The 23,551-nt window shown below is 40.9% G+C and overlaps 2 protein-coding genes across 4 annotated transcripts; one reads left to right on the top strand and one right to left on the bottom strand.

Annotated features, from left to right (window-relative positions):
- Positions 1–3,534: 3,534 nt before the first annotated feature.
- Positions 3,535–17,423, bottom strand: CCT3 (chaperonin containing TCP1 subunit 3). 2 transcript variants are annotated; one of them, XM_065902008.1, is made up of 14 exons: positions 17,277–17,423; positions 15,194–15,255; positions 14,424–14,474; positions 14,274–14,336; positions 13,131–13,227; positions 10,830–10,947; positions 9,176–9,362; positions 8,342–8,491; positions 7,314–7,446; positions 7,052–7,133; positions 5,799–5,979; positions 4,901–5,146; positions 4,506–4,637; positions 3,535–3,868 (listed from the first exon to the last, which is right to left on the bottom strand). In XM_065902008.1, exons 1-14 carry the CDS (start codon positions 17,305–17,307, stop codon positions 3,764–3,766), a joined length of 1,638 nt encoding a protein of 545 aa, XP_065758080.1. In that variant the 5' UTR covers positions 17,308–17,423; the 3' UTR covers positions 3,535–3,763. The 2 variants fall into 2 exon arrangements, with proteins under 2 accessions (XP_065758080.1, XP_065758072.1); XM_065902000.1 differs by lacking the exon at positions 17,277–17,423 and adding an exon at positions 15,593–15,666.
- A 24-nt stretch (positions 17,424–17,447) lies between these two features.
- TSACC (TSSK6 activating cochaperone) lies at positions 17,448–23,250 on the top strand. 2 transcript variants are annotated; one of them, XM_065902030.1, is made up of 4 exons: positions 17,448–17,727; positions 18,563–18,622; positions 21,697–21,819; positions 22,894–23,250. In XM_065902030.1, the coding sequence occupies exons 1-4, from the start codon at positions 17,715–17,717 to the stop codon at positions 23,109–23,111; spliced, it is 414 nt and encodes a 137-aa protein (XP_065758102.1). In that variant the 5' UTR covers positions 17,448–17,714; the 3' UTR covers positions 23,112–23,250. The 2 variants fall into 2 exon arrangements, with proteins under 2 accessions (XP_065758102.1, XP_065758110.1); XM_065902038.1 differs by lacking the exon at positions 18,563–18,622 and having other exon boundaries at positions 17,450–17,727; positions 22,894–23,249.
- Positions 23,251–23,551: the final 301 nt, after the last annotated feature.

Below are 23,551 nucleotides of genomic sequence, written 5' to 3'. Positions count from 1 at the left end.
TTAATGTGATCCTTAACAAATTATCCATGACATTTTTCACAGGAACTAGAACAAACCCTAAAATTTATATGGAACCATAAAAGACCCAGAACTGCCAAAGCAACCCTTAGGGAAAAGAACAAAGCAGGAGGCATAACCCTCCCAGACATCAGACACTACTACAAAGCTACAGTAATCAAAACAGCTTGATACCGGCACAAAGACAGACATATGAATCAATGGAACAAAACAGAGTCCAGAAATAAACACAAACACCAATGGACAACTCATCTTTGACAAGGGAGGCAAGAATATAGAATGAAGAAAAGTATCTTCAGCAAGTTGTGTTGGAAAAGCTGGACAGTCTCATGTAAATCAAAGGTAGAACACACCTCATACCATACACAAAGTGAAAGTCACTCAGTTGGGCCTGACTCTGCAAGCCCATGGACTATACAATACAGTCCATGGAATTCTCCAGGCCAGAATCCTGGAGTGGGCAGCCTTCCCCTTCTCTAGGGGACCTTCCCAAGCCAGGGACTGAACCCAGGTCTCCCGCATGGTAGGCAGATTCTTTACCAGCTGAGTCACAAAACAAACTCAACTGGCTTACAAGCAAATGTATGTATGTGAAAATCGCTCAGTCCTGTCTGACTCTTTGTGACACCACGGACTATAGCCCCCCAGGCTCCTCTGTTCATGGGATTTTCCAGGCAAAAATACTGGAGCAGGTTGTCATTTCCTTCTCCATGGGATCTTCCCAACCCAGGGATCAAACCCGGGTGTCTTGCATTGCAGGCAGACTCTTTACCATCTGAACCACTAGGTAGGTGACACAGACAATTTTAAGACGACATCATAAAACTCCTAAGAGAATATAGGCAAAACATCTCTGACACAAATCATACTGATGACTTCTTAGGGTAGTCTCCCAAGATAACAGAAATAAAAGCAAAAATAAACAAATGGGACCTAATCAAACTTACAAGCTTCTATACAGCAAAGGAAACCACAAACAAAACTAAAAGACCACCTATGTACTGGAAGATATTTGCAAATGATGTGACCAACAAGGGATTAATTTCCAAAGTATACAAACAGGTCATACAACTCCACTGCAAGAAAAACAACCCAAAAAAAAAAAAAAAAAGAAAAACAACCCAACTGAAACATGAGCAGAATACCTAAACAGACATGTCTCCAAAGAAAACATACAAATGGCCAATAGGCAGATGAAAAGATGCTCATCACACTGTTAAAGAAATGCAAATCAAAACTAGATTAAATCAACTATACTCCAATAAAAATGATAAACTATGAGTTTATATATATATATACACACACACACCAGTCACCATGGCCATGTCACACCATTCAAAATGGCCATCGTTAAGAAGTCTATAAAGGGGAAAAAAATGTCCACAAAGGGACCTCCCCAGTGTGGCCCGTGGTTAAGGACCTGTGCTTCCACCACAGAGGGTATGGGCACCATCCCTGGCCAGAGAGGCAAGGACCTGCATGCTGTGTTGCACATCCGAAAAAGAATAAACCCCAAAATGACACAAATGAACACACTCGTGAAACAGAAACAGACTCACAGACATACAGAACAGACTGTGGTTAAGGATGGACAGAAGGACTGGGAGTCTGGGACCAGTAATATGCACACTATTATATGTAGAACGCATACACAAAGTCCTGCTGTACTGCACAGGGAACGACATTCACTATCCTGTGATAAACCAGAAAAGAACATGAAAAAGAATATCTACTAATGTAAGTAAGTCACTCTGCTGTACAACAGAAATGTACACTGTAAATCACCTACACATCAATAAAATTTAAAAATCTTTCCTTGAGAAAAAAAGTAGTTACACCCTCTGAAGTGTCACCTCTAGACTGCACAAGTAAGGATATATGCAAGTGTCTTAGCTGAGTACAGAGTGCTTAACAGGATTCAAGGCTCCCCCCCATCCCCAAAACACTGCTTTATGAGGGGGCAGGTGCAGAATAGAATTTAGTTGAATCCAGGAATTTGCCAAAGAATCATGACAAAGTCAAGGTGGCAGCAAAAACCGTGTTCATGGAATCATTTTAGAGCTCATGCAGGCAACAGTTTCTTGCGTGGACTTTAATGACTGTTAAATTTAGGCTTTGAGAAGCACAAAGGGGCTCTGAAAGCTCTGATGAAGGATAGAGATTGATCTAACATCCCAGGAGGAATTTCCATAGGTTAGACTACTACGTACAATTATCCATGTACTTAACCATTAAAGGTAAAACCAGAATGGACCTAGAAAAGTGTAAAGAGGAGGAGGCAATTCCTCCCTCCGTAATTTTTAGGTCTTTTAAGCACCATCTCTTCAAGATCTTTGAGAATTAACTCATTATCTTTAAAGTTTGAAAACTCTTGAGGGAATTAACACTTCATGTAGAGGCAGAGATTGCAGCAAAAGGTAGGTAGGCTTATTTCTGAGCCTCTCATAGAAAACGAAAAGCTGAAATCTTTGGACTGGGTTAAACCACAAGTTAAATACCAGGTGTGATGAGAGCAGACCTCCAAAGGCCCTTTTCCATAGCACACCTCTGTCCGGTCATCACTGCTAATTGTAAATGCAACTTTAGAGCCACACCATCCACACAGGAATTCTAGGCCTGCCACTGATCATTTTTGTGACCCTTGGACAAATTACTTTATGCTTTGGATTCCTAATAAAACAGGGTTATTACCCATCTTACAGGGTCCTGTATAGGACTAATATATGCAAAGTGAGCAAAACATACCCATTATACAATAAGCACTATGTGCTAGCTATTATCATGCCACCTAATATTAAACTTAGTAATACTAACTGTTGTGGTCACGGAGGAGATACAATCTGGTTGCATGAGTCATGAGGACAAAGGGAACAGGGGACGGCCCAGAAGGTCTCTGAAGAAATCAAAGGCTAACCCCACCTAGGCTCCAAAGTCTCAGGGTCACAAGACTTTTTTTGTCTTGATAAAAATGAAGCACAGAATGGGACATCCTTTGTTAATGCTAGCAGGGAAAGTAGAGACCCTACTGTGACACAAACACACCAGGAAAATAAGCCAGCAGCGAGAACAGACTGGAATCAGGAAGAACCCTGGGAGAGAGCAAAGCAAGAATTCTAGGTATCGAGAGGAAAGACTGTGAAAAGCTACAAAATACAGTACAAAAAACACATGCTCTATGTTCTTTAGGACAAACGCCAGAGCCCTGGCACACATCGGGTATTGCTCTATATACAACCACACACAAGGAATACCCATAGTTTGGACAGGTTCTTCCTGTTCTTTGGGTGGTGAATGCAAAGTTGTGCTTCTTTAAGCTTTACAGTATCAAGCTTTGAATTCCAAGAGCCATCCCAGCTAGCATCTACTGAGAAATCTGAAGAATACCCTCTCAAGAAGACAGTTACTTAATGACCTCAATCCCCATCTTTCTTCCTCCCCAGTAAGGTTTTTTGCCTTCTCTTTCCTTGCCAGGAGGCAGAGATATGACCCAAGGTTGAAAAACACATAACAACCATCTCAAATGACTTAGATTTAATCATCGGAAGCAAACTAAATGGAAAGCTTACAATAGAGAAGAATTACATGTCAGTGCCTTTTGCAAACTGAGCTGGGACAGAAAGAGACTGGGGGTGCCCCTCAACCTGATCCCTTCCAAACAAAGATATCCACAGTGTCCCTGGCAGTCTGGCTCAGGGAAGGGGGAGACTCTGTTGGCTCTGTGCGTTGAGGTTGCCTTGTCCACTGCTCACTCCTGGCCAGCATCAGGAGCTCCACCCTGCCGGCTCTGGTCGTCACCCTTCTTTTTGTGGCCTGAGACGATGTCATCAATCCGCAGCAGCAGAACTGCCGTCTAGGAGAAAAACCACAGCCCCACAAGAGGTCAGCAGACAGGAAGGACACTTGTTTTCTTTCAGACATATCACCTAGCTCCTCCTACATAATTATCATTTTATCTGAAATCTACCCTTCAATAGTCTTGAATGTAGATGGAGTTCTCCCTAAGCAAGAGATGCTACTTGTGCTAGTTAACTTTTATCCCCCTTTTGGCTGTGCCACACAGCTTGTTAGATCTTAGTTCCCTGAGCAGCAGCTAGACTTGGGCTCTGGGCAGTGACAGAGCAGAGTTCTAACCACTGGTCTGCAGGGAATTCCTTACCTTGGTCTTAATTTTTAAGACTTTTTCATGTGGATCATATTTTAAAGTCTTTACTGAATTTGTTACAATATTATTTCTATTCTATATTTCGGTTTTCTGGCCCCAAGGCATGTGGGATATTCACTCCCAAACTAGATACTAAACCTGCACCCCCTGAAGTGGATAGTAAAGTCTTAACCACTGGACCACCAGCAAAGTTCCTACTACCTTGCTTTTATTTTTTTTTACGTTGCTTTTTAAATGAGCTAAAAATAAGCAGGTGGATGGAATTCCTTGGGAGATCTTTTCAAGAATACTTAAATAGCATGGCATATGATTTTGACTGCCTCACCTCTACTGCTGTCTTATACGTTTGCAGCTTGACAGCCAATGGTTCCCAGATACCCAGTTCTTTCATGTCCACCAAAGTGCCTGTCTCACCATTTACACCCCAAGTTTCACAGTTCTCCTGGGTATGCTTGGCCTGTAGTTGAACAAGCATAAATAGTTAAAGGGGAAAATATTAGGAACAAGTAAGCTGACGGAGACCATTAGACAAAAACCAAATACACTGATTGATAAGGTAGGAATAAAAGAAAATGCCAATGACTGCAAATAAAGTAAAAATTAAGACAGATTTTTAAGGGAAGAAGCTACCAGGAGAACCTGGGAGGACAGACATGAACCATCCTCTTAGAACAAACACAGCTTTTCCTACCTAAGAGAATAGCATGGAAAGGAACTCACCCGAAGGGAGGTAAGTAGACGGATGGTGCTGGCTCCACAGTTCTGGATAAGGGTGCGAGGGATGACCTCTAGGGCTTGAGCAACAGCCCGATATGGCCACTGTTCCACACCAGTCATGGCTTTGGATTTTTCTGTCAAGGCATGAGCCACAGCCATCTCAGAAGCCCCACCCCCTGGCACCAGCTGAGGGTCCAGAAGAACATTGCGGCACACTTGCATGGCGTCCTGGAGGTTGCGTTCTACTTCCTTGGGAAAGCAAACGAATAGTATAAAACCAAAGCTCGATGACTTAGGGACAAACCAGCAGCACCAAAAGATTTCCTGACTGCCTAGTTTGGTAAATCACCAGAGGCCAGACTAAGAAAGGTCCTTCAAAACTTTTGCAAAGGGCAGATGCTGTAACTTTGGAAAAACACATTAACTACAATTCCAAGAAGGCCAGGGGGAGGAGGTGTCACTCTGGGATATTAGGCTTTCGTCCGCTGTGCTTGACAGACCTATACCCTACTCTGTCCTGTCTAGCTGTATACCCTAGGAGGCTGCACAGTGTAGTGGAAACTCTGTACTTATTAGCTATATGCCTTAGGAAAATTATTTAACCTCATTAAGAAAAAAAGGGTAATATTTATTAATTTCAAGTTAAAAGTTCTAAAGATCTGTTGCATTAAGAATATGAATACACTTAACACTGAACTAACTGTACACTTAAAAATGGTTAAGACAATGTATGTTACATTTTTAAAATTTTTAACCACAATTTAAAATAAAAACATTTGTAGCTTCAGATGACAAATAAGTAACTATAAACGGCCAACAGGAACATTTTAGGCCCTCTGGGAAACTCTCAAGAAATGGAATGACCTACTTCAATTCAGTCACACTTCTAAGGCTGACTCACCGAGAGAATCTCTTTGCTGGCCCCACGGAGAAGAATTGTGCAGGCCTTGGGATCTTTGCATTCAGTGATGAATGTAAAGTACTCATCTCCAATTTTCTTGATTTCCAACAGGCCTGCCCCTGTTCCAACATCCTCTTCTCTCAGTTCCTCTGGCCGGCTGACTATCCGGGCCCCACAGGCTCTAATGATTAGATGGGGAGGAGGGGGACAGGGAGAAGACCAGATGATGTCAGATACTTTTACTCATCTTCCTGGTCCCTAGAGTCTGTGGTGGGGGATAAACGAAGGGCAAAAGTGGATTGCAAGTAACATTTCTACCTAACTTGAGAGATCTTGGCTGCCTGGTAAAACAGATTTCCAAATATAGAGGTGAAGTTTCCTTAAACTAATATAGTTTTATAAGTGTACACACCTAAGAGAATTACTACAATGAGATACTGTTTAACTCAAAGTATATTCAGTAGACCCTAAAATTTGGGACAAATGAGTTCTTATGCATATTTGACATAATGGTCATTTCTATGTCGAACTTGTCCTATATTGCCCAGTTAGATCTCAAGGCCAATAACGGGACTGTACTAAAAACAAAACAAAGGTCAAGCAAGAAGGAAGGTAAGTATGTCTGATCCCATTTTAATGAATGTAGGGCTAATTTTTTATCTGTCATTCTTTCCCTCCACTCATGGGCATGAGAGTCAACTATATATATGCATGCATGCCCTGACCCATTTCAGAGCAACCGTTTTAAGTATAAAATCGCATTTGGATCTATGGCGTATATTATGTGATGATAGGACAGACTTAACATAAAAAAAAATCAATTCTAAAAAAAAAAAGAAAAAAAAAGATGGAACTAAGCCTAGATATCCATGCTGAAGTAGTGAATGCAATCTAAGATTGCATTAACAGTAACTGAGGATCCAACCAAGTTAATTATTGGTTCTATCATATTCTGAGCTAGTTAAAACAGACTATTCTGAAATGGACCCCTACACCAAGGTGGTGATCACAGATGTCTAAGCATAAGCTGTTCACTACTGGCTAGGAGCAATAGAGTCTCATGAAGCAGATAATTGTTACTCTAGAGGACCTCTGAGAGGGCAGATGGCTAATCCCATGTTATTTCCACCTGTAAATGATTTGGCTGATTGTATCCTGTTAAGCTTTATCAGATAATGATGACTACATTATGAAGCTATGAAATAAAAACACATGGAAAGGAGCACAATTTTATTTTTACCTGACCTACTCACCTAGCAATGCGATTATTATCTGTCTTCCGGACTCTGCGGATGGCTGTGATATTTGCTCGCATGAGGTAGTGCTGAGCTAAATCTGTAGAAACAGAGATGTCAAGTTGGAAGCCAGAAACTCCAGGTTCTGAACTGCTTTTATCTTCCATGTACCCTAACCATCATCTGTAAATTATGTTCAGTACATGACAACATGGGGTGAAAAAAATTACCCATCCTCTTCTACCACAACAGCAGTCTGGAAAAATGAATGTAGTCCTACCGGAGATGCCCTTCTCTGTGATGACCACATCTGGCTTCAGCTGGATAATGTCCTCACAGAGCTGCTGAATGTACTCTTCTTCCATTTGAAGAATTCGGGTGAAGTCTTCCTCTCGTGTGATCTCAATGTCAGTCTATGTGGTGAAGAAAAGTTACCATGAATTAAAAATTCTGAACTGGTGAAGCTCTTTAGCTGCTACTACACTCCCTCTGGTATAGAAGGAAATGGCAACATACTCCAGTATTCTTGCATAGAGAATCCCATGAACAGAGGAGCCTAACGGGCTACAGTCCACAGGGTCGCAGAGTCGCACACGACTGAGGAGGTGACACACACCCACCCCACCTCTGTCTAGCCCTCTCCTGTATCCCAGAAAGCAAGAGCTAGAACAAACCATGATCCAACACCTCTGTACACCAGTTTAGCTCCAGCAATCATCTACATCTAGTTTAACTCCATTTAGTTATTTACTGGAAGGAAAAGTCACAATGCAATTAGTGGAGAGTTTGGCTAAGGTCTATAGCCACTTAGTTCAATGTTTCTTCTGACTTGTCAGCATGCAGGGTAACTCAGGGTCTTAATTTTCCCAACTAATAATGATTCTTGTTCCCAATCACTGTTTGATAAGCTTCAGTTGCTTTGTTTTATTCAAGTGTGATGGAGCCTTGTGAGTTTCCTGTCCTCTGGAAATTTTTTAGCACTTCAAAGCTCAAATTAACTCCTACTCCATGTTCTACTAATGCATTAGAAAAGGTTGCATGATACTCTGGAATGGAAGTCAAACAGAGCTGGTTCAAATCCTGATTTGGCCAATACAAGCTATGTTCCTGAAGCAATGGACCTAACTTCCCTGAGCTACAGATCCCTCATGTGTAAAATGGAAGTTGGTATCATTTGCTCTTAAGGGTTGTTGTAAGCATCAGAGATTGCATGTAGAAGACACACAGGAGGCATGTAATAAGCACTTATTTCCCTGGTATAGTAACAGACTCTTGCACCAACTTTACGGAACAGGGCAGTGCCCTTACCTGGCTCTCTCCTTTCTTATATTCCAGAGAAGAATCCAGCAACACAATGCGAGGGTTCTTGATATAGCGTCGCATTCGTGGATGGGTCACATCCTTGTTAATCATGACTCCACGTAAAACACACGAGTCTTCAATGATGCCCCCAGGTATCTGAGCAAAAGAATTACTTTAATCCACAACCAGGAGACAACTGTTTTCAACTTCCTTTTCAGACATTCATCTTTCCCAAATAACCACCATTTCAGACTTCCAAAGTATCTTTTTTCCACAAACCCCCAAAACAACTACAGTTGCAATCACCTTTCTCTCTAAGAAGCACATCAATCTTAGACCATGACACACAATTTGAAGGTTGGCTGAAAACAGTTCAGTGATTGATAAAGATTTAAAGGGGCACATTTTTCTACCTCCTGAAAGAGATTTCCATGAATTTTAGGTATAGGGCTCCCTCTTCTGGTCACAAGTTATTAATGCTACTTTTAAATCTTATGGGATGGAGAAAGCTTTCTAGGGCTTATTAGTGCTACAGTGTAGAGTCCTTATTTCCTGACCTAGTGTCTGATATGCACACAAATACAGATGACAAAAAAATAAATTAAAAAGCCTTTCCCTTGCCCCTGTAAACCATAGGCAGAGAGAGCAGTGAAGCTAACAGAGTTATTTCAGATACCTCCTTAGTACCCTCTTTTTCAAGATTTTTGTTTTCCAGGTAGCAAATACTCTTCTTTCTGGTTCTAATAATAAAGGTATCTTGCTCTGATTTAAACTTACTTCCTCCACAAATGTGATGCTAGGAAATAATTTGTTTCCAAAGTACACACTTGAAGAGTTTACCTTTTCTACCCTTGCATATTTCTTGATGTCAATCTCTTTCCGGCCATTCTCCTCAAACTGTACAGTTTTGACAGCATCCAGGGCAATGTTGCAAGCCAAAGACGACCACCGACTGATTACTTTGGTAGTAATGGAGCTGTTGATGATGTTCAGCATTGTATCTCGGTTACTGGTGTCGACAGGGATACTGGAGAAAAGAAAAACGGGTAATATGCTTGGGGGATCTTGGATATTTAAGAAATTCCTCATTTACAGCTTGACGGCTAATAACAGTGGGCCAACAGGCAGAAGAAGGGGACATCTGTTCCTACATAGGAAACTAAAGTGTTATCAAGAAGTAACCTTGTCCATCTTCTGCTTTTTTAGCAAGCTTACAATTAACCCATCCCTGGAAGGTGTCTCAAATCCCTGAATAATCTGCTCCCTTCTCTGACAACTCTCCACATTTTAAGAGTTTACAGTATGATATTCTCTCTACTTTCTGCTCCAACCATATACACTCTATATAACTTTAACTTAAGACATATTTTATCTTTGAAACTTCATCCCTTAACTAAAAAATCCTGAAAGTTGTAGAAGACCTTGGATACTATCTTGTCCAAATTTTCACATATTGCTGAAATCCCTTTTAACAACAGTGTAAGACACACAATAAGCAAACATTAAATAGTTGTTGAATCATGTGTTTTACAGAAAAAAGCAATAGCTCCAAAAGTATTATCTAAGACATTAAGAAGTTACTGCTTGATAAAAAGAAAAATGTTAATGATTCAGCTCCAAACATTCAATAAATCCTTTTTATCTCTACATTCTTACAAAGCTTACTTCATAAAATTATCTTCAATCAAACACCTCATTCTCTAAGAGTGCTAGTTATCAAACACTTTGTTTCTTAATAGCAGGCAGTACAATACAAAGCGCTCCACACTGCTGGGTACCTGTGTATCCAACAGCTTAAGAATATGAGTTGGTTTTATTTTTTAAACAACTGTTTTAATAAAAAAAAAAGTTTTGCATTTTGTATCATCTCATTTAACTGACATTCCCTTAAGTAGAAGTCACACATTTTTATATTCTTTTTATTATACCTTATAGCACTCAGAAAACACAGACCAACAGTAAGTTCTGTGATAACTAGACTGGATTCAAATATCATTTTCAGTATCATCCTTTTCATTTTAATGAATACAGAAGACTATTATCCAACACTTTGTATTACAGAGAGTACTGACTGGATTAGTTATAATCATACATGATGGTAGGATATTTTAATATTAAGTCTTCAATAATCACAGTTATCTAACTCCTTATTTCTCCTACTAGAATCTAAAACTTTGGAGTGAAGCTCTATTTCACTTACTATACATTCCCCAAGGCAGTGTCTAACATGGAAACTAGCAGATTGCATGTAACCAAAACATATTTTGAAGAACTGAACCTAGCTCTTTTTATTTGTCTGCTTTGGATCCTTTGCCATTTTCTAAAAACTTTTATTCCCTTTATCCTTCCCTTCAATTTGCTCCCTTCTTTCTTGCTGCAAAATAACACGAACTATTGGTCATGTGCCCAGCCTTCCTTTGCCACCTAAGAACAGATCAGTCTTCCAGGCCTCCCTTGGTTGACACCACCCGCTTCTGGTCCCCACCTTCAATACCTTATTTTCTTAAGGGTGCTGATCATGTCATCCAATGCCTTGCGGTAAGCACTGATCACCACTGTTGGGTGCATCTGCTGCTCCAGGAAGTGCTCAGCCACAGAGAGCATCTCCCCAGCTGAGAAAAGATAGATATACTGTAACATCTTAAAAGTATCTGGGTATCAAAACAACTTCATTAAAGCTTCTAAAGTACCTGCTCTTTTCTTCTAAAGCAGGTCTGCCCAAAAGGTATGCCAACACTATTTCAAATTTTGCACTCTGTACAAGCCAACTCTGAAATAAAGTATTCTCATCAGATACATTTTAAATGATTAAAGATTGATCCTAGGGTTTATTTAATTCTGTGATCTAACTAAATATGTCATCAGTTTCTTAAACAGTTAACATTTTCCCAAAGATTCTAAAAAGAAAGAAAAATACATAAAGGAAAATTGATTTGATTATTATTTCAATACCTAAGATATAGTCAAACTGTGGGTACTGAAAATAATCCTGCCCACAAAACTTTATACCTAGCAAATACCCATAAAAACTTACCCTTTGGAAGAAGAATCACTGGTAAAATGGCCCTTTCTTTTAAAAACTGTCCTTACTTTTTAATTCTAATTAAAACACACACAAACACAGAGTAATACAAATACACACTGACATGTAAAAGTCTGCTTCTAAACACCATTATTTTGGTCAAAAAAAGGGCCTTTTACAAAATGCTTATGCTATCAGGTCCACTGACACGAATTCTTAAAATGTACACAAATGTGTCAAAGTTCACATACCTACTCTCTGGCATCTGCTCAGATGTTTGATTTCGATACTTTAGAATTCATAAGTGACTTAAGTATATTAAAAGATAATCAAATATTTTAAAAGATGCTCTAGTAACTTAGAAAAGACTATGCCCTGTTAAACAGCAACCAGAACAGTATCATAGAAGTTATCTTCAGAAATAACAATATTTTGGTTTTTTTTAAATAGCTATGTTTAAGATATCTAGACCTATGGATACTTAACCTATTTAGTATCTCCAGGAGATTCAACTAAGATTGTTGTTAGTATTCAACTTTTTCAACACCATGGACTCTGGTCCATCAGGCTTCACTGTCAATGGGATTTCCCATGCAAGAATACTAGAGTGGATTGCCATGTCCTTCTCCAGGGGATCTTCCCAACCCAGGGATCAAACCAGAGCCTCCTGCGTTGACAGGCAGAGTCTCTATTACTAAGCCAGTAAGATTACCATCAGAATTCTCACGTTGCTACAGGTATTATCAAAATGAATGCTATTATAAAAACTTCACAATCAACCGAAAATTTACAAAACAAAGGCAACACACTAAGTTTTCAAAAGGATGTTTTATGATCCCACAGGATGCAGAAAGATTAGCCATTAAAACATGTATAGCTAAGACTCAGTCTTAAGATTCTGTATTTGTCTATTTTACTACTCACTAAAATCTGTAATCTCAAAATAAGTATTTACTGCACTTAAATGGTCATTCACAGACATGCAGAGAAGAAAAATTTAAATCACCCAATGCATACAATTCCCAGGCAAGACTGAATGCTCTGCCTTGTTTCAGCTCTCATTTTGTAAAAAAGTGTCCTTTATGTGGTATATTTGGTGGCAAGTTTTCCTCAAATTTGTGCATTTTCTTGGGTGATTTCACTGTTGAAAGCCCTTAAGTTTTCCCATGTACAAGAAGGCTCTGACGTGTCTTGTAAAGACAACAAACTTATTAGATAAGCTTAGTTCAGGCGTGAGTTACAGTGATACTGGGCCCGAGTTCAATGTTAATGAGTCAACAACATACATTAAATAAGGTTATCTTTAAAACAAAACATAAAACACATATTTACGCTTGATAAATATGTGACCAGAGGCTCAAAGACCTCTAATCCTGTACTACCTCCTGGAGTGATGGTTTAGTCACTAATTCGGTGTTTGTGGTGACTTTATAGAAAATAATTTACTGTAATGAGAATAGACTGTATTTTACTCTAACACATTTGAAAAACTTATTCTTTACCATGATGTACATTTTATGCTCAGTTGGGACAGAATACATAGAAAATTAGCAACAAGTTCTTAAAATACGACTCAGGGGACTTCCCTGGCAGTACAGTGGTTAAGACACTGTACTTCCACTGCAGGGAGTGCTGGTTTGATCCCTGGTCAGGGAACTAAGATCCCACATACTGAGCAGTGTGGCAAAAATAGAAAGAAGACTGACATTATCTCTGGCAAAAATCTAATGTTTCAATCTAATTTTCCTTATCAACCTTCCATTCTCTTCTTACCAAGAATAATTACTGACGTGGTCCCATCTCCAACCTCTTCATCCTGTGTCCGGCTAATTTCAATCATGGATTTGGCCGCTGGATGCTGTACTTGAATCTGAAAAGAAAAGTACAGGGCTACCCTCGTGGTCCCTGGTGGTTAAGAATCCACTCGCCCATGAAGGGGACACGGGTTTGATCCCTGGTCTGTGAAGATCCCACATGCTGCAGAGCAACTAAGCCCATGTGCCACAACCACCGACCCGCGGACCCTAGAGCTTGTAGTTGGGAACAAGAGAAGCTACGGCAATGAGAAGCCCTCACACTGCAATGAAGAGTAGCTCCTGCTCACCGCAACTAAAGAAAGCCCATGCGTAACAATGAAGACCCAGCAAAGCCATAAATAATTAGAAAAACAAAAATGTAGACTTCATTGAATCAACACTACTCAAAGACCTCTTAACCCATTCTGCTTGGTCCTAACTCTAAAGATTCTTGCTTCCACACTTACTCCCTTTTATTGTCTGATCACAGATTTAAAGATTAAAACTGGCCCCCAAGATGTCTAAGTAAACCACTTTTTCAAGTAGTTTCTTGCAGTAGGGAAGGGGGAAGGAGGAGGAATGCATTAGGACAACTTAACTATTAAAGTTTCTTGAGAACAGAACAGTATTTTTTAGCTAATTTATTAGGAGCACCGTTGTGGTGGTTGAATTGTGGCCTCTGAAAAAACATGCTGATACCTCACCCCCTGGAAACTGTGAATGCAACCATATTTGGAAATACAGCCTTTGCAGATGAAATCAAGTTAGGATGAGGTTATAGGACAAATCAGGGTAGGCTCTAAATCCAACCACTGGGATGGTGAAGACACACAAAAGAATGCCATATGACAGAAGGAGAGTTTATAAGCCAAGGAATGTGGTCAAGATTCTGAAGCTAGAAGAGGAAGAGTACTTCCCTAGAGGCTTCAGAGGGAGTGTGTCACTACTGACACATTGAGTCTGGACCCCCAGCCTCCAGCTCATGAGAATAAATTTCTGTTGTTTCAAGTCACACAGTCTTGTGGTAACTTGTAAGCAGCCCAAAGAAACTAACCATTATTTACATTATTTCTTTATATGTCTTTTATAAAACATTAGAAAACAAAATGAAAAGTCGTACCTCTCGAAGAATGGCATTGCCATCATTGGTCATCACAATGCCTCCCATGGGGTCCAAAAGCATCTAGGACCAAAGCAACAGTTATATTTAAGTGTCCCAGAAAACAGAAAGGGAAAATGTGTAGCTGGTTTCAGTATGAGATAAGCCTACCTTCATCATAGACTTGGGTCCCAAACATGTTCGGATGATATCTGCGATAGTCTATTGGAAGGAAAATACAAAACATGTTAAGCACAAACCAGAGGATGGTGATTGTGTGTTTCAGGGGAAGGGGCATGGGCAACCCACAGAGCCAGTGTTTTAACAAGGACACGTCCAAAATAGGGTTGGCAACTACTTTCAATATAGGGTGTCATATGGCAAGATTCTGTTCTTTGTCTTTCCCCCTTTGGGAATGTTTTCTGGATGTGCAAAGGAATAACTTTTCGCAAGGAAAAAAAAAGGGACACAGCTCTCACAGCTTCAGTTTCCCAGCAGTCCACAGATAACTGAAAAGTCCATACATTTGTATTTCCTTCCATGATAGTGGCTTCCACCCCATGTTAAATTATATCAGGGCTATTTTATTCTTTCATTCAAAACCTATTTACTGAGTATACCTATCCAGGATCTACAGTGAGTACCACAAACACAAAAGGAAATTAACATAGTTCTTTTACCCAAGTAATTCAGTCTACTATGGGAGACAAACACAAACATGCAATATAATATGCACAATATAAGAAGACCATTAAAAAAACAAACAAACAAAAAAGAAGACCATGAGACCCATCTCAGAGAAGGAAGGCTTCCTTCTCCTTATCACCAAAAGGGAAATGTCCTGAAGGAAAGGAAATCAAATTTTCTTCCATCAAATCACAAACAAATACAGAAATACAAATACAGGGAAACTACTAGAAACAATTTAAAAAATATGCTACCTTGGCAGCATTGATGTTTCCAGATTGAACTTTTCTTCCAGATTCACGCTTTGTGTTCTGGCCTAAAACAGATAAAAACAAAAGGCATGGGAGGGAGATTCACAAGGGAGGGATATACGTATACCTACGGTTGATTCATGTTGAGGTTCAACAGAAAACAACAAAATACTATAAAGCAACTATCCTTCAATAAAAATTAAAAAAAAAAAGGGGGGGGGGGGCGACAGACCAGTATTGATTCACTGTATATAAGCTACTCCCTAATCTTTGAAAATAAACACACACCCAGGTTTCATGGATGTATACACTGAATAAAGTTTATCGACTTGTACTCTTTAAATATCAATTATACCTCAACAAACTATTAAAAAATAAATACACGTACTTATGGCTACTTACTTATTTACTTCAATTCCTGGTGTAAGAAACAATCCACAAAGCTTCAACTTTGGAATCTTGGTCATCACTTTCCCTCTAACCAAACATTCATGTATCTACAGCAAGGATTCATAATCTGAGATGTATCGGATTCTCAAAGGGCTGATGTCCCTAAAAAAGCATCAATCTCTCCTTTATATAACAAGGGAAAGAGTTTGGGGGTTTACATTCTCATACTAGGATATGGTGATCCATACCCACAGTCCCAGCATAAATTATTGACAGTGACCCCCAGTGTGCTGTGGAATAAGAACACACACTCAAAGTATCAGGGTTTGCAAGATATGGTCACTTCATGCTTGGATATAATCAGAATGCCTCAGTTACCCACTTACCATCGATAACAGTGTACTACATACTTTAATAGGGAGCATAATCGGTTACAGCCGCTAATGCCAAGGATTAACAGGGACCTCAGAAAGGTTGCACAATGCACCACTAACTCACCTTAAGGCCCTTACAAGGAGAGACAAGTCAATGGTTATAACTGCACCAAAGTAATGTTTTTCTCACTCCTCTCTTCAAATTATATTTTCCCTACAATTTGTTGTAAAATTTTTGATCCGGTCCCATCAAATCTAAACACAACTCTCTGGATTCAGATCCCTATTTCACGTAGTGTTAACTAAAATCCTGCATGGATCTTTCTGATGGATTCATCAGAAAAAATAGGGTTTTTTTTCCCCTGGGTTAAGCTAAGCGAATGCTTGTCTTAAAATAGTTATTTTCCAGGTGTAGAGAAATTAGATTAAATCTCGGAACAGCATTCTTTACACAGAAGATGGTGAGAAAGGCAAAATGGCTAGTCAAGCATGTCAAGTGATCATGCAGGATGAAGCAAAGAAGTTACACAGAGTAGAAACATACCGGGGAAGACAAATGAAATGGGACTCATGAGTTAATATGAAATCTGGGATGTTCCCGAAGGTAAAAAGAACCAATTAAGAATCTGGGAATACTCAGTCTAAGTGGGGAAGATTACAACGGAGGAGACATTTGCGAGAATAATTACATCTAACATAATATGATCAGTGAGAGAAGCAAGGTTACATCAGGAACAGGGGTTGACAAATGGAAATTCAACACAACAGTTATTAAAAAAAAAAAAAAAGTGGCCAAGGATACCACTCGCTGTTTGCCAGACCCTCTTTTAAACAACTGTATCTACTTATCTCATTTAAGCCTCACAATTCTACGCGGTAATACTGGTAACCCTAATAATAAAGATGGAACTATTTCGATCTTTATTTGGCCGAGGCAACACCACTATTAAAGGATGGACCAAGGTTATAAAGCTAGGACAAATTAAAAAAGCTTTATCCATTCAGCTACACATTGAAAATCGCTCAAGGAAGCGTGCAGGGGCGAGGGTTGGGAGTGAAGAACGGAACGCCGAGTGGGAAGCATCTTTCCGAGGTCACTGCACGGAAAGACAAGGCGTTCGGCGAGGGTAAAGTCAGTTTGCGTTTGCGAAGACAGGGGAATGGGTTAAGAAAAGAGGGAAACGGGAGAAGGGGCTTCCAAAATGAACGACTGGAAGGCTCCGTGGCCGAACCAGGGCGCGACTGCGCTGGGGCAAGGCTGTAAAGTGCAGAAAAAGGGGGGCGGCGAGGGGAGTCCCTTCCCAACCTTCCCCACAACTCACTAAGCACGAGCACCGGACGATGACCCATCATGGCGGCGCGATGCAGAGCCGGGTACCCAAAGCTGGGGGAACCGGCAGAACCTTCTGGAGAGAGAGAACCAGAGAGAAGCCCAGAAAACGCTGCCTCCTCAGGGCTCACACCTAAACCCGCTACTCTCTGAGTCAGCACCAATCACCGCATGCATCTCACTGACCGGCACGAAAACACACCAATTGACATTCTTAGCCCCACCCCCTGCGTAAGAACGCAGGGCAAGTTAGATAGAGAAAGCACGATGATAGCAATGCGAGGGCACAGGCGCTTGCGCAATAGGGTGGCCGCTCCCGGCCGCGTGCGGCGCGAACCTCAGCGCAAGCGCCGAGGCTCCGGCAGTTGGCCGGCACGCCACTGCGCATGTGTATCAACTACAAGGGTGGGTGCTGGGGTTGAGGCTTTCGATGAACACCACAGGTGAGGTCATTAAACTCTGGCCGTCTAGGCTTCTCTCGGGCCGCGAAGGTCAAGAAAGGCGTGGCAGTTTCCACGCTTTCGTTCCAGCCTTAGCAACGGGGAGTGATAGAGGGGCGGGACTTAAACCGGCGGTTGAGAGAAGACCTGGCCGGTTTGATGCCGGGTGAAATGGGAGTTGTAGTCCAATCCGACTGGGCTGAGCGGTGACTACCCTTCCAGGCACGCTGGGAATTGTGGTTTATTGTCTCTGACTCGTTGCTGTGCGTGGACTTTCCCCTTCTTAGGCAAATGCTTTATTCTGAGGCTGTCAGCGGTACCAGGAGGTGATGGCTTACATTTCCCCCCGAGTTGTCCTATCCAAAACACTTTTTCAAGTGTTCCTATAGTGCTCTCAAGATTTTCTTTCTCCACGCCTGTTCCCTCCCGTGCCCTCCTCATCGCCTCAGCTGCAGGTTCGTTAGAGATGCTGGGGAGCAAGAGCTTTAACCCTACAGAACAGGAAAAGGACTGATATTGCAGAAATTAAAACGAGAGAACACAGAATATTTGCCCATTCATAGGAGACTAAAGGTTTAGGCGTGGTTAAAGTACTGTTTTGTCCGGAAAAAAAGAAAATAGCTGTTTCCCAAACTAAAGGAAGGGCAGTGAGAGCAAAAACAATTCAAGAACAGTTACTTCTATTTGGCCATAAACTAAGACAGTACATCCTTTCACACTTTTTCCTCTCCAAATTGGAACAGCCTGAGCTCTACTGGGGAGAACTTAAGAAATTGTTAATAGTAAAACAGTAAGATGGGTTGTCGGTCATGAGATACTATGGATTTTTTTTCCCCAGACGCCACACCTGTGGGTGTTCAGATGGAGCAGCTTCCTAGTCATCCTGCTAACAGAAGAGGTGTGTCAGACGCCCTTCTTCCTCTCCCTTAAAACCAGACCTTCTTAATTGTCCAGCTTTTGGGAAAATGAAGCTAGTTGCATGTATGGTTTTTTTCCTATTACTTAGTCGGAAAGTATTTGTATTTTTTCTGCATTTCCCACTAAATGGAACGTTCCTGTATTCCTAGTGTCTAGAACTAGGTCTATTAAATAGTAGATACTCAGTAATTACAGGTTGAAAAGTATATTATTATTCCTTTTCGTCTCCTCTTAATACTTAGGACAGAAGACATACTATTGGCTCGAGTGAACAGATAATCAAACTGAGTGGGACAGTCCCACTAGTGGCCAGGGAAGTGCCTGAAACCATCTGACTCCAGAGCCTATTCACTTAACTGTAGGTGGGATAGATTATCTGAGAGGTCTGTACTGTCTTAACTTGAACATAAGTGAGCTAGTTCTTTTCACAGATTATATTGTGCAGTGGTAAAGAACATGACTTTGGAGTCTGTAGGCCTGGATTTAATTCCAGCACTGCCTCATTGAAAAATCTTGAGCAAATTTCCTAACTTAAATTTTCTCAAAAAAGTGCAGATAAGGCTACCTACTTCATAGGGTCAGTATAAGAAATGTTTAAGATAGTGTATATAAATCACTTTCTATATTTTGTCTGTTCTTCCTTTTGCTGCTCCCCAATTTCATCCTCTATTATACACTGTCTAGTCATCAGTATAGTTATTTTAATATAGATTGTGTGTAATGTACTCTTCAAACCTTACAGTTCAGTAGAAAATGCACTGTCTACAGTGTAATACTGTCATTTCCTGAGAATAGCAACCATGTCTGTTTAATGCACTGTAGCATCTTCAGTGGTTGATACACAGAAGCCCTAAGCTATCTGTTACATGTATGAATGAGTAAATTCAAGTTTTCTATGTTCTTTGATCTTATTTTGACAGTGAACTATGGACTTCCACTGTCTTGATTCCTTTAATTCTTTCATGGAGCCAGATATTCTGCCTTTCCATCCATTGCTCTTCTTTTGACTTTTTAATTTTTAATTTTTATTTATTAATGTTGGCCGTGCTGGGTCTTCCTTGCTGCACACAGGCTTTCTTTAATTGTGGTGAGTGGGGGCTACTCTCTAGTTGCAGTGCAAGGGCTTCTCATTGCAGTGGCTTCCCTTGTTGAGGAGCACAGACTCTAGGGTGCCCAAGCTTCAGTAGTTGCAGCTCCTGGGCTCTAGAGCGTGGGCTCAGTAGTTGTGGCACTCGGGCTTAGCAGCTTCGAGGAATGTGGGATCCTCTTGGGCCAGGGGTCCAGCCCATGTCCCTCCCTTCGGCAGGTGGATTCTCAACCACTGGACCACCAGAGAAGCCCTCCTATGTCTACTTTGCCACTTCCTTTTCATCTTTCAAACTTTGGGAAGGAGGAGTTCCCCAAAGGTCCAGGTTTCTCTCCCAGATTTTGACCTTGGAGAGCTAATGTATTTTTGCAGCTCCTCCATCACCTCTTTGTGTCTGACCTGGAAGTTTGACCTTTCACCTGAGCTCAGTGCCCTCTCTTTGGCTGTTTTTTAGGCGTTTGGACTGCCTTGTCTCATCTCAGATCCAATATGTCCAAAATGTGATTTATGTTAGTATGACATTACTGAAACTCAGATTTCCTTGAGTGAAAAAGGAAATTCAGATGCTTGTGCAGTTGGGAGGGTTGATGAGGTAGCTGGAGAATAAGAATGAAGAAGAGTGACGAGGACCACAGGGACTGGAACTGGGGTTTCAGTGCCTGTAGCTATCTGCCCATCTGTCTGTCTTTCTCTTACACTGTCTCTTCTCTCTAATCTCTTGCTTATACCTGCTTCTCAAAGCATGCTAGCCAAATTCACTAACTTTCATTGACCCCAACTTTACATCTTCCCAGCCGAGCAAATTGAGGAAAGCAAGCTTGGACACAGAATCTACCTATCAGTCCCAAGGCATGACTAGCCCAGTTTGCCTCATGTGCTTACCCCTTGGATCAGTCCCAGTTGCCAAGTGGGACAGGATACCATGATTGGCCTATATTGGGTCATGTGTCCATTCCTGTTGGAATAGGGAGAGGGGTCTGATGTATGTATGACCTAGAATCTGGGGAACGAGTAGCTTCTCAGAGGAAGGGTGGCTCAGTAGACAGAAACAACATATGTCTCATAACACTCATCATTTTCTTTCTACAAATCAAATTTTCCTTCTAACTTAACTGTTTTTGCCAAAGGTAATCTATTTTTCCCCACTAAGAACTTCCATGTTCAACCCGTTTTAACCCTAATGTATTGATTAAAAATTGTATCATATTTTCTAACTCTAAAAAGGCTCAATGATTTTCTGAGAGAGTCTCAGATTTATATTGGAAAGGGTCTTCCATGACCCATCCTGCTTTTCCCACTCTCCCCACCCTAATTCTGGCCACTTTCCTAGGGCTCTCTCATCATTCTAGCCATATTCTTGCATCCTTATCTTTGCTCATACTATCTTTTTTTCTCCCACTTGAAGTATCTTTTCCACTTATCTGAAGCTTCCTATTTTCAAGGTCCAGTAAATATCCTCCACCTGCTTGGAGTCTTCTTTGTCTGTTGTACTCATGTTGATACCTCTCCCCCGCCCTTTCAGAAACATTCATTTTTACGTTTAATCACATTTCAGTATAACTAAAAGATAAAAGGACTTATTTTCACCCGAGACTGTCAAACTCACTGTTTATGTCCTGTGTTGCTATTCACCAGTGTCTGATTTGTCTCCCTAACTAGGTATTAAACACCTAGGAAACCATGTCTTAGGTCATGTTTATGCCCTAGCATTCAGCGCAGTAGTCAGCATGTAGCATAGATCAATAAGAACTTGTAAAATGTAAGCAAGTTAGATTTTTAGCTTATCCCATCTCTGCTTGGTTTCCCTTAGTCTCACTGTGGTTTCTTTTTTTGTCTTATTTAACTTTCTTTGGAGACATTCAGGCCAGGGCCTCAGCACTTGCATTCATAGACCAGATGCAGGGTTCTAATTAGGCTGTCCCTTGTCGGAATGAACTCTGACTTAGTTGCCTCTGATTTTGTTCCAGCCAAAGAGGAGGATAATACTGTGCCTCTTTGTCGAGCCAAACCCTCCCCCAGCTTTATTAACCTTCAAGCAAGTTCCTCACCAGTCACTTTCCTGAAAATCCTGCCAACGAAGTTGCCGTCAGGTAAGGAAGGAGGCAGGTGGATTTCCCAAATAGACTCAGCAGCAGGGAGAGTGTTATGGACAAGGTGGCTGGAACTGTCTTTTATTGATTTTGGTGCCTACCTCTGGGTCCAGGCACCTTTAGATTTTTCGCTGGTAGTTTGTTGATTATTCAGTTCTGTTGATTTCATTTTCTTCCTGATTTTACCAATTCATTTGTTTGTTTGTTTTGCTTATTAATGCCTTTATTAGACTGGCAGGACTGAAGACGTTCATTGCGTTGTTAAAAAGTGACTAGGGAAGGGAGTAGTAACTATTAGCTCAGTTTCTTTGCATTTCAGTTATTCATCCTCCCACAGAGAATCAGTGCATGTTTAGCATACCTGTGGGAAGCCAAACAGAGCACTAGACAGTCCTAACTCCTGAGTTTGAGGACCTCAGGGTTTAGCAAAGAAGTCAAGACCAATGAATATACAATGTATAAATAACTGCCAGGGTTAACTGGCAGAGCTGGATGTGTATAATATAGTTAAAAACATTAAAAATGGGTGCAGCAAGACTGGTTGAAGTTAGAATGCAAGAAGAACTTCGAGTCGGTGCTGATGACCTTACTGTGTCAGGTAAGAGAGAAGGCTCAGGCATCTCCTGAGCTCTTGAAAGGAAGGTTAGGCCCCAATCTCAAACCATTTCATTCACTCATCAAATATCTGTTGAACACTTACATGACAGGTATCCTTCTAGATGCCAGGGACACACTAGTGAACAACTCAGAGAAAAATCTATGCCTTCCTGGAGTTTACATTCCAGAAGGGGGAATTAGCCAACAATTAAATAAGTAATTACAAGTTACGCCAAATAATCGTAAGTACTAAGGGGAAACGTGAAGCAAGGGAGTGAGTAATAAATTCCAGTGTATTGGTTTCAAATAGGCTGGCCAGGTAGGCTTCATAGAGAAGGCGACAGTTGAGCATAGTTGCATCTAGGTTGAGTTGTACCCAGAAAGGTTAGAGGGGTGTTCTTATTAGAACCTTTCCCATCTCAGTACAATTATAAAATCTCTTTTGTCCCCTTTGCACCTCCATTGCTCTTCCTTCAGGCATTGATCACAAGCCCAAAGAATGCCTAGGACTCCTAGAATGTATGTATGCCAATCTCCAGCTTCAGACCCAGCTTGCCCAACAACAGATGGCTATTTTGGAAAATTTACAAGCATCCATGACACAACTGGCTCCTGGGAAAGAAAGCAAGAACTCTTCTCTCCCAGCCTTATCTCGCAATCTATTGTTAAATCACCTGCCCCAATTCAGTAAATGAATTGTGAAACAAAGTTATTGTGTATGTTTTCCCTGCTGTCTTCCCAGTAAACCGTTGATGGAATCTGGGATTATGTATTCTATATGGGGTTGGTTAGTTTACAAGTTGGTAACAGGTGCTCGCTGAGTGCAAAGCACTGTACTAGGCACTTGGGAATGCATGTTACATAAGAGATAGATTGTGGGGAGGGAGTTTACTATCTAGCAAGGCAGAAAAGACACTTCATTGTAAAATTTAGCAGTACTCTAAGAGGGAATGGAAGTGCAGAGATAGAGGTTAGTAGGATACTGGATCAGGCATGGAATCTTGCCAGAGGAAGTGGTGGCACTTGATGAAGGAGCTACATTGGGTGGCCTGGGCAGATGAAGTAAGGTAGTTCCATGTCAGTTGGAAAGCTTGGACAAAAACCTAGAGGTAGGGGAATAAGTCATCAAAAATTA

The sequence above is a fragment of the Muntiacus reevesi genome, chromosome 1 (genome assembly GCF_963930625.1).
Source record: "Muntiacus reevesi chromosome 1, mMunRee1.1, whole genome shotgun sequence".
Taxonomy (NCBI): Eukaryota; Metazoa; Chordata; class Mammalia; order Artiodactyla; family Cervidae; genus Muntiacus; species Muntiacus reevesi.
The sequence above is the reverse complement of the archived record's forward strand: the minus strand, read 5'-3'. Positions and strand labels throughout refer to the sequence as shown.